The sequence below is a fragment of the Ischnura elegans genome, chromosome 3, assembly GCF_921293095.1.
Source record: "Ischnura elegans chromosome 3, ioIscEleg1.1, whole genome shotgun sequence".
In the NCBI taxonomy this organism is placed as follows: domain Eukaryota; kingdom Metazoa; phylum Arthropoda; class Insecta; order Odonata; family Coenagrionidae; genus Ischnura; species Ischnura elegans.
This window is the reverse complement of record NC_060248.1, coordinates 45,553,351-45,566,838: the sequence shown is the minus strand read 5'-3', so window position 1 is coordinate 45,566,838 and position 13,488 is coordinate 45,553,351. Positions and strand designations below refer to the sequence as shown.

General features: G+C 40.5%; 1 protein-coding gene across 1 annotated transcript in view; it reads right to left on the bottom strand.

Annotated features, from left to right (window-relative positions):
* The window catches only part of LOC124155724, a 210,341-nt gene extending 197,602 nt beyond the window's left edge, over window positions 1-12,739 (bottom strand). The window contains exon 1 of the mRNA XM_046529784.1: window positions 10,395-12,739. Coding sequence (XP_046385740.1) covers window positions 10,395-10,602 — 208 coding nt within the window. The 5' untranslated portion in view covers window positions 10,603-12,739. The remainder of the gene's footprint in view (window positions 1-10,394) is intronic.
* Between the last annotated feature and the right edge of the window lie 749 nt (window positions 12,740-13,488).

Genomic DNA, 13,488 nt, shown 5'->3' with positions numbered 1-13,488 from the left:
TATGCCAATTAGTCGTAGTGGCAGTGGCGTAACTATGCGGGAATGAGAGGTATAAATTCCCCCCCCCCCCAGAGACTCAGAGAAATAAAAATAATATTCAAAACTATTGTCTAGTTTTCACTTGTAGTAGATTTTAACGTAAACTTTTAATGAAACCCAAATTTTGAGTGATTAAATTGGGTATGTAAAATTTATTTGTGGACATGTCATTTTTCCCAAATTTTCCTAAAAGGGGGGTGGTGGGTGGGAGGTCGTCCTTCCTCATCCCCTCTCGTCCTCCCCCAAAGCATATTCCTAGTTACGCACGGCGTAGTTGCTTCCATCAACGGAAGCATAAGAATGAATCGAGTCATGCCAGTGTAAGCCCAACATAGCTGCAAGATTTCAATCGATGCAAGAACGGAAAAAGGAAATAAATTATTAACATCTATGAAACTTCCAAAGTTTATCCCTCTTTCAATCTGTTATTGAGTCACTTAAGTTAACATTTCGTATCGTTATGCTTACGTTCAGTTGACTTGGTGAGTTAAGAAAACAAATAAAAATTATTCAAATAAAATAATTTAAAAGCACAGAAGATATTAGCATTTCTATTCTAATTTAATAAATAATATTACGCGAGTTATTGTTAAAATTTTCGAAAATTCAATAGAGAAATTGAACAGGATGACGAAAAGAAATAAAAAAAACTCTATTAAGCATAACATAAGGGAGAAATTCTTTTAAAAACAAAATTCGTAGCGTAGCGAAGGAATAAAAAACATACGCGGTCAGGTGCTGTCGCAAAAGAAACGATATGACAATGAAAAAGGAAAATTGTGCGTCACTGAAATTCCGTAGCATGATATCAATTTCCTCTTCACTCACCGAAACACATGTGCCAAACTCATATTCAATTTGACCACAAAAAACATTTGACGTCGTTCCGTGCTATCACGGGAATACCCCTTCGTGCATTTCAAAAATATCAATCTGGAACATCTGTGATGCATTGGGTGTCGAGATGAAACTAGCGAATAAACTACTTTTAAAGGCTGGAACGGTATATCCTCCCCGTCCGTCCACTCTTGTCTCTCGGCTGGAAAAGTATAAGGCAACGTCTCGGAAATATGTCAGACCGCTGACGCGGGCAATGTGTCCTTATCTGCACCGTCTGATCACGGAGGGGGGGGAGGGAGAAAAAAAGAGTGGAAGATAAAATGGGATTGAAAAGGAGGAGGAGCGTCAATTGATTCGAGCGAATGGAATCGTCATTCGCTTGCCTGCATCCATTCGAACGCAAATGCGATAACCTTTACCAAAAGCACCGTCGGGTAGGGCGACCGTCGCACCGTTAAGCGGCGGACCTCCCAACTACGAGAATCACCTCCCCTCCTTTCCCCCTACGGCCTCACACCCCGCCTTACCTCCCCTCCGCTCCCTCGCCCGCCTCTCGGACTCTCGAATATTATTGGCTGGAATCGATGACGTTCAACGCTAAAGCATCAGCAAGTAAATAAAAAGGGAAACAAGAGTCCCTCCTCCACCCCTTTTTACACGATCTGCATTTTTACTCGACGAATACGACAGGGTTCATCGATTTTTTTCGAAGTGAAGAGACTGAGTGGTTAAATTTTTCTCGAGCGTAGTCGATAGGAGGCGACACGTATTGCACCAGAGCGAGAGTGTAAGAAAGAGGAAGCAGGTGGAAAGAATCGCCGTAAAGAGTGGTACCATACGACTACGGCCTTATCTTATGTCTTCACCTAGCCAAATAAAGCACCCAACTCCTCATTTACAGAGTTTATGACACAAATTGAAATTGTCCGCTCAATTTGTTTTAATTTCCGATTGAGATAAAGTTTTTGCATTAAATTAAACAATATTTTTACGTGTTCCGATCTTTTGTCCACTTTTTGAGCTAGTGCGACGAAAAATAAATGCAATAAACCATCCGCTGATAATTTGTTGACATCAGGAGCCAATTTAGTGGTATCGCCACTTTTCACTTTCTCATTAGCCCTGTGCGCTGGCTGCGTTTGGTTCGTTGTTGTTTACGCTCTAGTGTGCCATTATGATACAACCTTTATGATAGGTTCTCCCAAAACGAGACAATGAACTCTGATGACGAAATGAACAATTGGAAGACAGCTTTTACATTTTTTAAATATTTTTCACTTTAGGACGTGGCTGAATGGGGAAGATTTACTTATCGTTGCAACCTATTTGCCTACTTACATTATTACTTTTTCCTACTCATAACATATATTTCTTCTACCGAAACATTTGAATGAATTGATATTTCGCGTCCGAGTTCCAACGACCGCAGTAGTGCCACGCAAAATGCTCATTAGGGGTCAAAAAACAGTACTAGTGATTTTGAAGCACAAACTAAAGGATGGAAAATTTACATTCAAATACAGAAATTAATTTTACAAGCTGTAAGGCCCTAGTGGATGCGTTATACGAACGTTGCGAGGAGTTTGGGATGAGGATTAATCACAAGAAAACTAAGGTAATGCGGTTATGTAAAGCATCACGAGCGAGGAATGTGAGACTCAAGATAAAGGTGGGTGGTGAAAAACTTGAGCAGGTTGAGCAATTCAACTATTTAGGCAGTACGTTAGAGGAAAACGGATACAGTAGTAAGGACATCAGGAAGAGAATAGTATTAGCGAAGGAGGCGTTCATGAGCAGGAAGGAGCTTCTGAGAGGATCGTTGTGTAAGAGTTTAAAGAAAAGGTTAGTGAAGAGTTTGGTTTGGAGTGTAGCTCTCTACGGTGCGGAAACGTGGACTCTGAGGAAAGAAGACGAGAGAAGGTTAGAGGCGTTCGAGATGTGGGTATGGAGAAGAATGGAGAGGGTGAAATGGACGGAGAGGGAAAGGAACGACGAAGTGCCGGATATGGTTGGCGAGGAGAGAAAGCTTTTAGATGAGATACGAAGGAGACAGAAGGTTTGGATGGAGTTAGTGCTTAGCGGTGAGGGGATGTTGAAAATGGTGTTGGAGGGTAGAATGTTGGGGAAACGAGATAGGGGAAGGAAAAGAATAGGATTTTTAGATAGATTGAAAGAGAGTAGGCCTTACAGTGAATTAAAGAAGGCAGTGCTGGAAGGAAAGGGAGGCTCCCAGATCACCTCTTTAGTACTCCATGGAAACCTACCTTAATCGGTAGAATACTATAATAAATTGTAAGACCCTAAAAACTGCGGTTCATGTTCGCGAAAAGGTAAGTGTCGGAAAAATTTCCAAAAAATGTCAAATATGGCTAGTTTCAAATATAAAAAAAATGCCACTTTCGAAGAAACTTGACTCTTTGCAAATTCAATCAGAGATGGTTTTTAGTCGATGAATATAATACCATTAACAGTGTTACTCTGTCATGGTCTACCAGACTGAAGCAAACCCGATCAATCGTCATCCTCCATTATCTAAAGAAAGGTTACCTTTTATGTAGGTTGAGAGTAATTATTTGAAATACTATAAATCGCTAAGGTGCACTGTCTCTAAATAAAGCTTCATTTCTTTTAGCATTCCTCGAATTTCAAAAGTAAGTTGAGAAAGGTTAAATGAAATCAATGAGGATTCAGAAGGGCACGTAGAATATTACATACGAGGTTAAATTTGGAGTAAAAAGGAGCACCCGGACCACAGTTACGCGACCCTCGAGGTAATAAGCGAGCCAAAGCTATGTTTGTTTTTACAAAGAAAATAGCGAAACCAGTCTTTAGCAAGGCCAGGGTAAAGGAATAGAATTGGCAAAAGATCCTATGTTTCAAACAGAAAGAGAAATGATTCGTTAACCCAGCAGGTTGACAAAGAGCCCAACTTTTTTCCAGCGCAGGCCATTTGTCGCTTAGGAATGAGAACGTTTTAGAAAATTATTCGCAGGCAGTTTATATACCTATCTTTTATTCACCTTCAACCCTCAGGAGCAGAAATGAACTATGCAGTCAAAAGCAGAAATAACATGAGTATTTTGTAATTATCACATAAGATACCTTGTATGATGTTGGGCACGATATGGTGGAAGTTCTTAATATTGCTATGTCTTATTTTACTAATATCACATAAGATGTCCACAGCATATCGTCGTCGTTATATTGTGAACATAGACGCTGAACCACACAATTCAAGAAATCCCGATCTATTGTCAGGCAATATCAGATCATAAATAGGAAATAAAAAACTAATATTTAATTAAAGAGGGTAAATTTGATGGATAACGAATTTTAAATCACGCATTGGAAAACCACTTGAACTGTAAATTGTAATAAAAATCACAATGGGGTATTAGAATTTAAAAGCATTCTTTGGCATCCGAGCAACACATTTATCCTACCAGGGGAAATTATTGGGCAAATCCTTATCAATTATTTCCTTCAATACGAACAAAATACGAAGGATTACTTGAAATGCACAATCCGTCTCCTTAAAAATCATATCAATAGAATGGCTTTGTTAACAATTTGAAATGAAATTTCAGAACACAGCCTTTATTTAAGAAAAAATAATTTAGTTCAATAGACCGAGCCTTTTTTCATTTCGAACAAAAGCGAAGATGTAAGATGACATGAAAATAGTGTTCATATGCAATTAAATATACGCAGGGGACGCCAGTATGTAAATTTTCTGGTTAGACTTTAAATCCTTTTTTGTTAATAAAGTAAATGAATGTAAGAAACTAAACATGTTGAGAAATATATGTGACCTTGTTTTATATTAATCCGGCATAACAGGTATTGAAAATCAGTCTTGTGAGTTAGAATTGAAATAGATTCATTGGAAACCAAAATCTCCTCTAGTACGCTTTTTTTGCTCCTTAAAAATATTATTGAGTATTTTTGCTAGATATGAAAGCTGTTGAATTAGACTACTCTGACATTCTAAACCAACTCGTGTTTTGGTACATTGGAGGCATCATCTGAGAACCAATGCTGTATACCATTATTATTGCAGTGCAAAGCTGAAACCCCAGTCGATTTAGAAATGAAAGTGAGGATTTAACACTTATAATTAGTTACTAACCTTAGACATGCAATAATAACTTCCAAAAATATAACTCCGAAACGATTTCTTGTAAACTTTAACTGCTCAGCAAGGTATAACGTACATCTTTGGACTGAAACCGGGTTTCATCACCCGGCAGGTAGGTACATTTGATTTCCTTCGGGCGCCGCGTTATTTGGGACCACACGAGCCAGAACTCGGAGGCACTCGCCATATCTCTTGAGGAGGCGCGCCCGTAGGATCATCTAGGGACCAAACTTGTCTGACGCCTCCGCAAAGCCAATTGCTTCCATTCCCTAGATGTCTGCCAGCTCGGATGCAGTGATCCGCGATGCCAGATGAGCGCTGAACACCGTAAAGGGATTAGGAGTGAAGTTGTACGGAATGGAATGGTGCCAGGAGGGTAGAGATAAGTATCACCTGCTTTCCGAGCTACGAATCGGCAGGAATCTGAAGGGAGCGACGAAACAAAAGCAGGACTACAGCCGAATTACTTCAATTACTCATGTCAGGGCTAATTGTACGATCCCTTTCTTCAATGATTCATTGAGATTGGCAATACTTTATTTTCACTGATGATAAAGTATAATTCTTATGGAATTTTCAACGGAAAAGTATTTTTAGGCCATCAAATCCTTCCTATATTTTTTCAATAAAATATGGTAGTCATAATTTCTATCCTCGCCATAAATGAGAAACAAGGATGGAAGTGCCTCCTCGTGGTTATCGTTAATGGACCAAGGAACGGTAGTTTTAATATGGATGAGTTTTAATTTGAAGTATTTTTATATCCTTAAATATATACTTATGATATATTTAACTAAAAAAATTAATATTGTCATTCGTAACAGACACGGTACGTTGTTTGTTTCCTGATGACGTTTTTTTTTGCATCATTTCGTACCCATTCCACTAATTTTGCACAATCTCCTTCGCTAAGCATTTTCTTGGATGTTTTTTTCCAAAGCATCATTTCATTTTTTTTCCAATGACTCCCAATCAACTTCACACAATATTGAAAAATTCTTTTGAAATAAATTTAAAGAAAAAAAACGATGTGCACTATGAGGGACTAAGCGCTGCCTAGTCATTTATAAAAATTTAAAGGTATGAATATTTGGAATATATGTTCAGAGTGGAAACCGGAGTATGCTTCACTTGAAAATATCCTACTTGCAAAAATTATGTACTAAGGCGAGAATAAAAAACTGAGGAACCTAAGGCTGAGGCGTAAAAAAATATAGATGGAATGATTTCCTACGATTGACTGAGGTGAAAGGTGATACATGCAAACATACGGCACTTTTTTCCTGAGTACTCACTTCCGATTAAAATGGTGAGAAAAAAATTAACCGAGAAATTATATCCAGTTATGGCTTTATTTGGAAATGTCAGTTTAACTTCGATGGCACCGTTGACAGTAACGTTTGTGAAACGTTACTGTCAACTGCCCTGAAATACCATGTATAATGGCAACATTAGATGGCATAAATTTAAGATTATTTGAGCAAAGGAGTAATTGCAAGGAATGAATCCTGAAGAAAATCTTGGTTGAAATCGAAATTTGGTAAGTTGCTCTAAAGGGTAGGAAGATGGTAAAATGGTTTAACATCCCATGCACAAGGTGGTTCAATTCCCAGTCCACAGATTACCCAGAAGGATAGTAATCCCTCCAAAAAATCTCCACCAATGATGGGTGTTGACTTTGGACCCTTAGAATTAAAAACCTACGAAACATTGGCACATCCTAACTCAGCATTTGCGATACAATGTAAAAATCTGACATAATTTACAGTGCGGCCTCAGAAAGAGCAGGTGTAGTGGTATAATAGTGGAATTATCCATTATTATTCCATGATCCTGAGTTCAAATCTCGGGTGAGATAGCTATTTTTTAAGTAATCACCGTTAGTATTTACTACTCGTTCATCTCTTCTCGGGTGCAAATTTATGCGTAACCTCTGTTACTGCGTTGACTCCCAGCTAACCCATTGGCTGCGGGAGTTCACGATTTTAGCTGCCAGCCAGCGCAGAAGAGTCCTCCGGTGCACTAGGCACCCCGTGCCACGAGAGCTGGTCTGGTAGAGTTAAGCCCCTTACTGATCCTTACGGTGAGGGAAAGTCCAAGAGCAAAACATCCAGGTAGCAATAAAAATTTGGGTAAATGCCGCAGTCAGCGTGAAAAATATGTAAAAGCGTTCCCCCACTCTAAGGGTTAAACACGTCAGGAAGCTAGAGCTATTAATAAATTACAAACTATACGAGTTGGCTGTTAAATATGTATCGAGTGAGATCCGGGTTCGTATCTCGGTCAAGGAAAACTATATTTCCTCAGTGGAGTTTCTGCACTATAAGGGCACTTGCGGTGACACCTTCCTGGCACGGCGCAGGCTAGGCTGCGGTTATTCTCCTAGGTGAACGTACTAGTGTTAAAAAATCTATCTTTAGCGTATAGACAGGTGTTACACGCACAAGCATGATGGCTTGAGAAAATGTCTGTCTGGCAGAAGAAAATATATCGCCAAATACACTATCATAATTAGTAAGCTTTAACATATTGGAGACAATTGTAAAACAGAAGAAAAACCTTAAGTATAAACCATAAATGTAAATATCATAAATAAAAAGAACCATAAATTTACTCAAGGAATTACAAAAATATGTTCGATATAAATCATTCCTTGAAACCAAATCAGTCCCATTTGATCACGACTAACAACTTTCATGAAATATTTTAACAAAATTTTAAAGGCTAAAACATTTAACTGCTATCAAATGTGCACAAATGAATGCTTTTTCATCAATATAATAACAATTCTTGGCAATTTTCTTCGCAAAATAACGACGCACATCGAAAGAGAATTTTTTGTCAAATGAGAGGCGAAATACTTTTCAATTAACCCTGTCTCTCATATCACACTCTTTTCATAGAAATTGAACATGGCAAAACGCAGATTTTTGCTTGATTTTTGCATCACGATGGGATTTACAAATATTGTTTCCCAAAGGCACGATCACAACACATGTAAAAATGAAATTTCATCTTAAACCTACAAAAAGCATACTCCCAAAAGACGGTTTTCCATTTCTTATTTTATTTATTTCCACGTGAGATTATTACTGAAAAACGAAATAAGTATCCATGGTAATATTACAAGAAATGCATTGCTACACCATAATTGGCTATTTCATTCCAAATGCAACAAATTTCAGTTACGAGACCATCATCATTACTGGTCAGCATTCCTAAGACTTGTTTGACGCAGATCTCTTCAGAAATCCCCGAATTAGTATCCTTCACACCAACGTATTTTCCAACGCACGAGAACGGATAAGTCAGCTTTATTAGCATAGCTAAGGGTCGTTCAATGAGATGTAAATCAATCATATCATAAATAGTAGATATACTTGATAACTTGTTCATCATGATATAAAAGAACCTTTCTCTCTGTAGGAACTCGTTGTAGGAAAACATATTGTATCTCATTTTCATTTCTAGAGTTGCAATTACAACTTATTTTTGGTGCGGCCTCGGTGGCGGCGGGGTAATGTCCTCACCTGCCAAACCGAAGGTCGCGAGTTCGAGTCCCGCCTGGGTAAGTTACCCTTGTCCAGGGCATGGATGTTTGTGGTTGTTAAATGTTATCAATCCCGATGTAAAGGCCGAATAGTGCTGTTTTCGGTGGTGTGTAAAATAAATAAATAAGATATTATAGCGAAGCAATACCGATATAGTGTATTATGCAGAATAATTCCACTCAATAATTGATATGGTCGACTTTTCTTTATGGGGGATAAAATATATATATTACATTAACTACGTTCGATGCCACTAAAATTAACTGTTACCATGGGCATTGCGCGAAAAATCTTTTTGCATCAATCTCGGTAGAATAAAAAAATTGCAAACAGATTTCATGCAGCAGCACTGCTTCCAAGATAGATTCTAAACTAAAAAATTAACGGTAACAAACAATTAATTCATTACAACCCAGGGGCATAACGTTCTTCGAAGAACGCTTGACACGCGAATCATTCATTTGTAGCTTCGTTCTCCTTTCCTTTTCGTAGCTGCACCCATCGAGCTCGGAGAATCGTGAAATTACTACCATCATGAGCCACTGGATTGCGAGGGCCAATTGTGAGTGAACTCAAGACACGCCTTAAAAGCCGCTTATAACTCCATTGAAATGGATACCACCAAATGAAGATGTTCCCTACGCTCAAAATAAACACGATACACATACGAGGGGGTGATTAAAGAATAATTTAGGAATTCGTCTGGAAAAAAAACCTTGATATTAAAAAATTAATGAAACAGAAACGCTGATAATATGAAAACGAACTGAAACTTCTTTCTAGTAACAAGTAACTTTAAGTATGGGCATCAAGTAAAGTCGGGTACTTCTCGATCACAGGCACAATAAATAATTGGGCACTCTTAAATATTATTAGAGAAGTTGCGTAAAAATAATAAGAGCATCAATAAGTTGGATCTGAGATAAAATGTTTTGCGAAATGAATTCGAACTGTAGTAAGGCTCCTCATGAAATCACAAAAAACGTTTCCCTATATTTGTGGACTAAAGGCAGAATTCCAAAATAAAGATTGTGATTACCTAAATTACATAAATCCTCAAAGAAGACTGATAGACCTTCATCGCCTTTCACTTTCATCAATTGCTAAGTCGTAGGTTAAATTTAATAATAGGCTCTACCAAGTAATGTATTTCAATTAATATTAAAAGTGAAATTTGGAATTATAACTAGATAAAGGTAATGCATTTAAACGGTAAAATAGAAAATATAAAGTGTGGAAGGTAAATTCGGACTTGGAGCTCACATAATGAAAAGATATGTTGTAAATGCTGTTATTTTCCAAATGTTACAAGTAGGGAAATAACTCACATGATTTGAATGCTTAATGGGAATCATTATTTGGCTTAAGATTTTTTAGGAGGCAAGTAGAAAACTCGGGGCAATACATGAATATCTGAGAATGGATTTGAACATGCGAAAATTTAAATTTCCAGGATCAAACTAGCACGTTTTAGTTAAATTTGACTGCAATAGGTCGCTTATTCACTTAACCTCGGTGGTATCTTGATCTATCAGTAAAAGATGTTTAGCTTCAACGCACGACGACGTATCTCAGTTATGAATCACGATTTGAATGATCGGCTCAGCTTAAGAAACTTAATCTTAAATTTCGAAACGAGATATAAAATGGGATATTAATAATTTACTCAATGAAAAACAAAGAATCACAAGTTGGGTCTCTAAAGTGCAAAGTATTAATGGTTTTGCATCCCGGTAACGGTGCGGTAATATGTCGTAAACTAAAAAAAAAACGAAAATGTAGAAAACTGATTTCATTTCTCCTCAAAGAAAAGAGAATGCACTCACATTGCAATGATGCCAGTAGGAGGAAAAGCACTCCTGAAGTCGCCCACCGCCTTCCGCTACCGTTGCGTTGTCTCGACATCATCGCTGTCGGCTGTTGCGGCCTCGGAGAGCCACTATCTGCGACGTATCCTGAGAATGGTGGTGATAACCGGCCGGGACGGTTGTACTGCCAATCACCTTGGGTTATCCCACACCGAACGTTGCACATGTGTAAACTGGGCCTACAAGAAGGACACGGGTACAGTGGTAACCTATCGGAGAAACTTTGACGCAGACAGACACAACGCGTCCGTAAACCCGGGAAAAAAGAGCTGTTAGTACAGACGCGAGTGGATGAACAACACAGCACGTGCAGGGGAATCGGATCACAAAACACTCACTGTCAGTTGCGTAGGGGGTAAAGGGAGACCGTGAGGAAATTTCTGCGGTGATAAGGATATCATGGAACGTTCCAAAGATTTCACTTCACACGCCAAGGAGCTCTGATGGTAATGTTAGGATTTCGATGATAATCCCCAGAATTGTTCGCGGAACAATTCCCAAATCACCATCCATCGACACCGAAAAGTTGACCGGGACTCGAGACGAACCCTTTGGCGGGAGACACCCTCTCCCATCGGGGCCACGATTCCACGCAAGCTCCGGCAGCGGGACTCATGGCCTCCAGGTAGTTACTTAAGGTAGCAGGTAACTATCTCTTTTACGATCGCAGAAAGGCAAGATGCGATATCAGACTTTCTTCCCACTCGAAGTGAGCCTTCACAGAGAGCAGCGATCGCGAAATGGGTGTGGGGAAGTCTGCCGAAACACTTTCTTTTTGAGTCTTTATCGGAGTCGGGGAGGAAGCTGCGCATCAACTTCGAAAAGTTTCGGAAGAGCAGGCCGGAAAGTGGGAGATTTTCGGCGCAATCTTTGCTAGCGACGTTTCCACGTACGACGCGAAAGTTATCGAGGGGGATTAGTTTTACAAATCGCTTGATCACTTCCTCCGGAGGCGTTTTTGACTGGAAAAGGGTAGCGGCAGGGGGTGGGATTTAAAGGAGGCAAATCTTTTTCTATCTCGCCGAGATTTTCCGATTCTCCGTTATCTCACGCCTCATTAACCGCGGGCAGATGAAATCGACGAGAGCGGTAGAGGTACTCAAAAAGATCACATCCTCCTCCGGATTCCTCCGGCGAAGCCGTCCGGAAACTCCGGGCGGGAAGATTGAGGAGATACAGGGTTCATGAGGATTGTTGAGGCGAAACGTGTCTCCTCCAGATTACTTGTCTGTATTCCTCTGGAATCGATATTCGAGTGTAAGAATGATTACTTCCCACTCTTCATAGCATCCGTGCCAGCGAGAAAAGAATTGAAATTTCTTCTTCCTCTCGCAAATCCCTTTTTTGATCGTTGGTTTCTAAGGGCTCCAGAACGATGAGGTCACAGAAGGGGTTGTAATGTCATCAGCGTCCTTTTCAGCAGAATAACAGGAATGGGGGAATGTTGAGAATGCTTTGTTTACCGTTGGATTTCTGTTTAATGGATCAACTTGTCCCATTAGTAATTATCTGGACAAAATGAAGAGAAGGCATGAAGAACCGGAGGAAACTTGCATAAAGTCAGCAAGATTGGCAAAATATCTTCGTGAAACGCACTCGAAAAAAAAACGACCACCTTAAGTATTGCAACTTGAAGGAATGAAATAGACAGTTCAATGTATAACTAGTCCAAATAAAACTCCCTCGGAGTTGAAAAAAGTGAGTAAACGCTAAAAATAGAAGATAACTCGTTTACAGTCTTCAACAAGATCGACGAAAATAATCGTCGTAAGCACTCGATGCAATGACACAAACACCACACTTTGTACGACTAATTTTGGGAAAAAAAACAGACGAACAGGTGTGGTTCCCGCGACCTTGCACTTCACGGACGGACTTCACATTCAGCAGTCGGCTGTCTCGCGCCTGCAGAACACCAAGTCCATCCAGCGAGACGGCTGGCGAGACTGGCTCCCCTCAACACGCACTACAACCTGCCGACGCACTTTGCCAGACTCGTGTCACGGGACTGAGGGGAGGAATGCCGACGGCAAGGACCGTGGCGCGCGTCAAATTGGGACGGGATTGGCGGGAAGCGGACACCCAACGCGCCCGGCGGACTACCTTTGCGTCCACGCCGCGGTCGGAGTCAAATGCCCTCGCCGAAAGACGACGGGTTGCCGTCACACAATTGAACGCGAGCGAACAAAACGAGCGGACCAAGGCTGGCTCCCTGACGTACTCCCTTACTCTTCAATCGCCCTGCGTGTTTAACGGCTCGCCCTTCTAACCTCGGCCGCACCGCGCTACTCTCTGCGGCTCTTTCAGGGTGTCCTCCTCCTCCTACTTCCCCGTCCTTCTCTCGGCAGAGGGTTTTTTCACGAGGGGGGACCCTGCGCGCGCAGCGGAACACATCGGAGACTTCTACTCGAGACTAAGCGGCGAGAGACAGCGGGGTTATACGGCGATAACGCCCCTTCTCCCCGGCCGAGGCCGCCCCGCCTCCCTCCGTTCCATCCCCCCCTTCGAGGCCAATCTTCCCCCGTGCTCAGCATGGCACGCTTCACAATGCCCTTCCCCCACACCCTCCCGGCTAACTAGTGGCCACCCACAATTCAATTGCAATCCGATGCCGAAACGCAGGCATACAATGGGTCTCGCGCGTTATTACCTGGGGGCCCGGCCGTGATAAGCTTGATTTGCAAAAAATTAGAATTTGATTCAACGAGCTCCGCAGCGTGCCGTCCACGGAACAATACGGTCCAACTACTTCGCAAGCCTTTAAGTTTTTACCGGATACCGTTGCAAACGCAACAAAATGGCCTGAGAAAATTTATTTAAGTACTTAGGTATCTATGAGAAAATGACGTAATGACTCGTAAAAAATTGGCCATGAGCACGGTCGCATACACGATGTTAACCATATATTTATTGCGCATAAATCACAATTTATTAAATGTATGGTTTCCAATTATTGTACGGACAATGTTACTCCAATTTTTAAACGTATTATAAAATTATTATCTATCCAAAGTGCACCCTCACTATCATGCCCAAAATATGTTCAATTTTC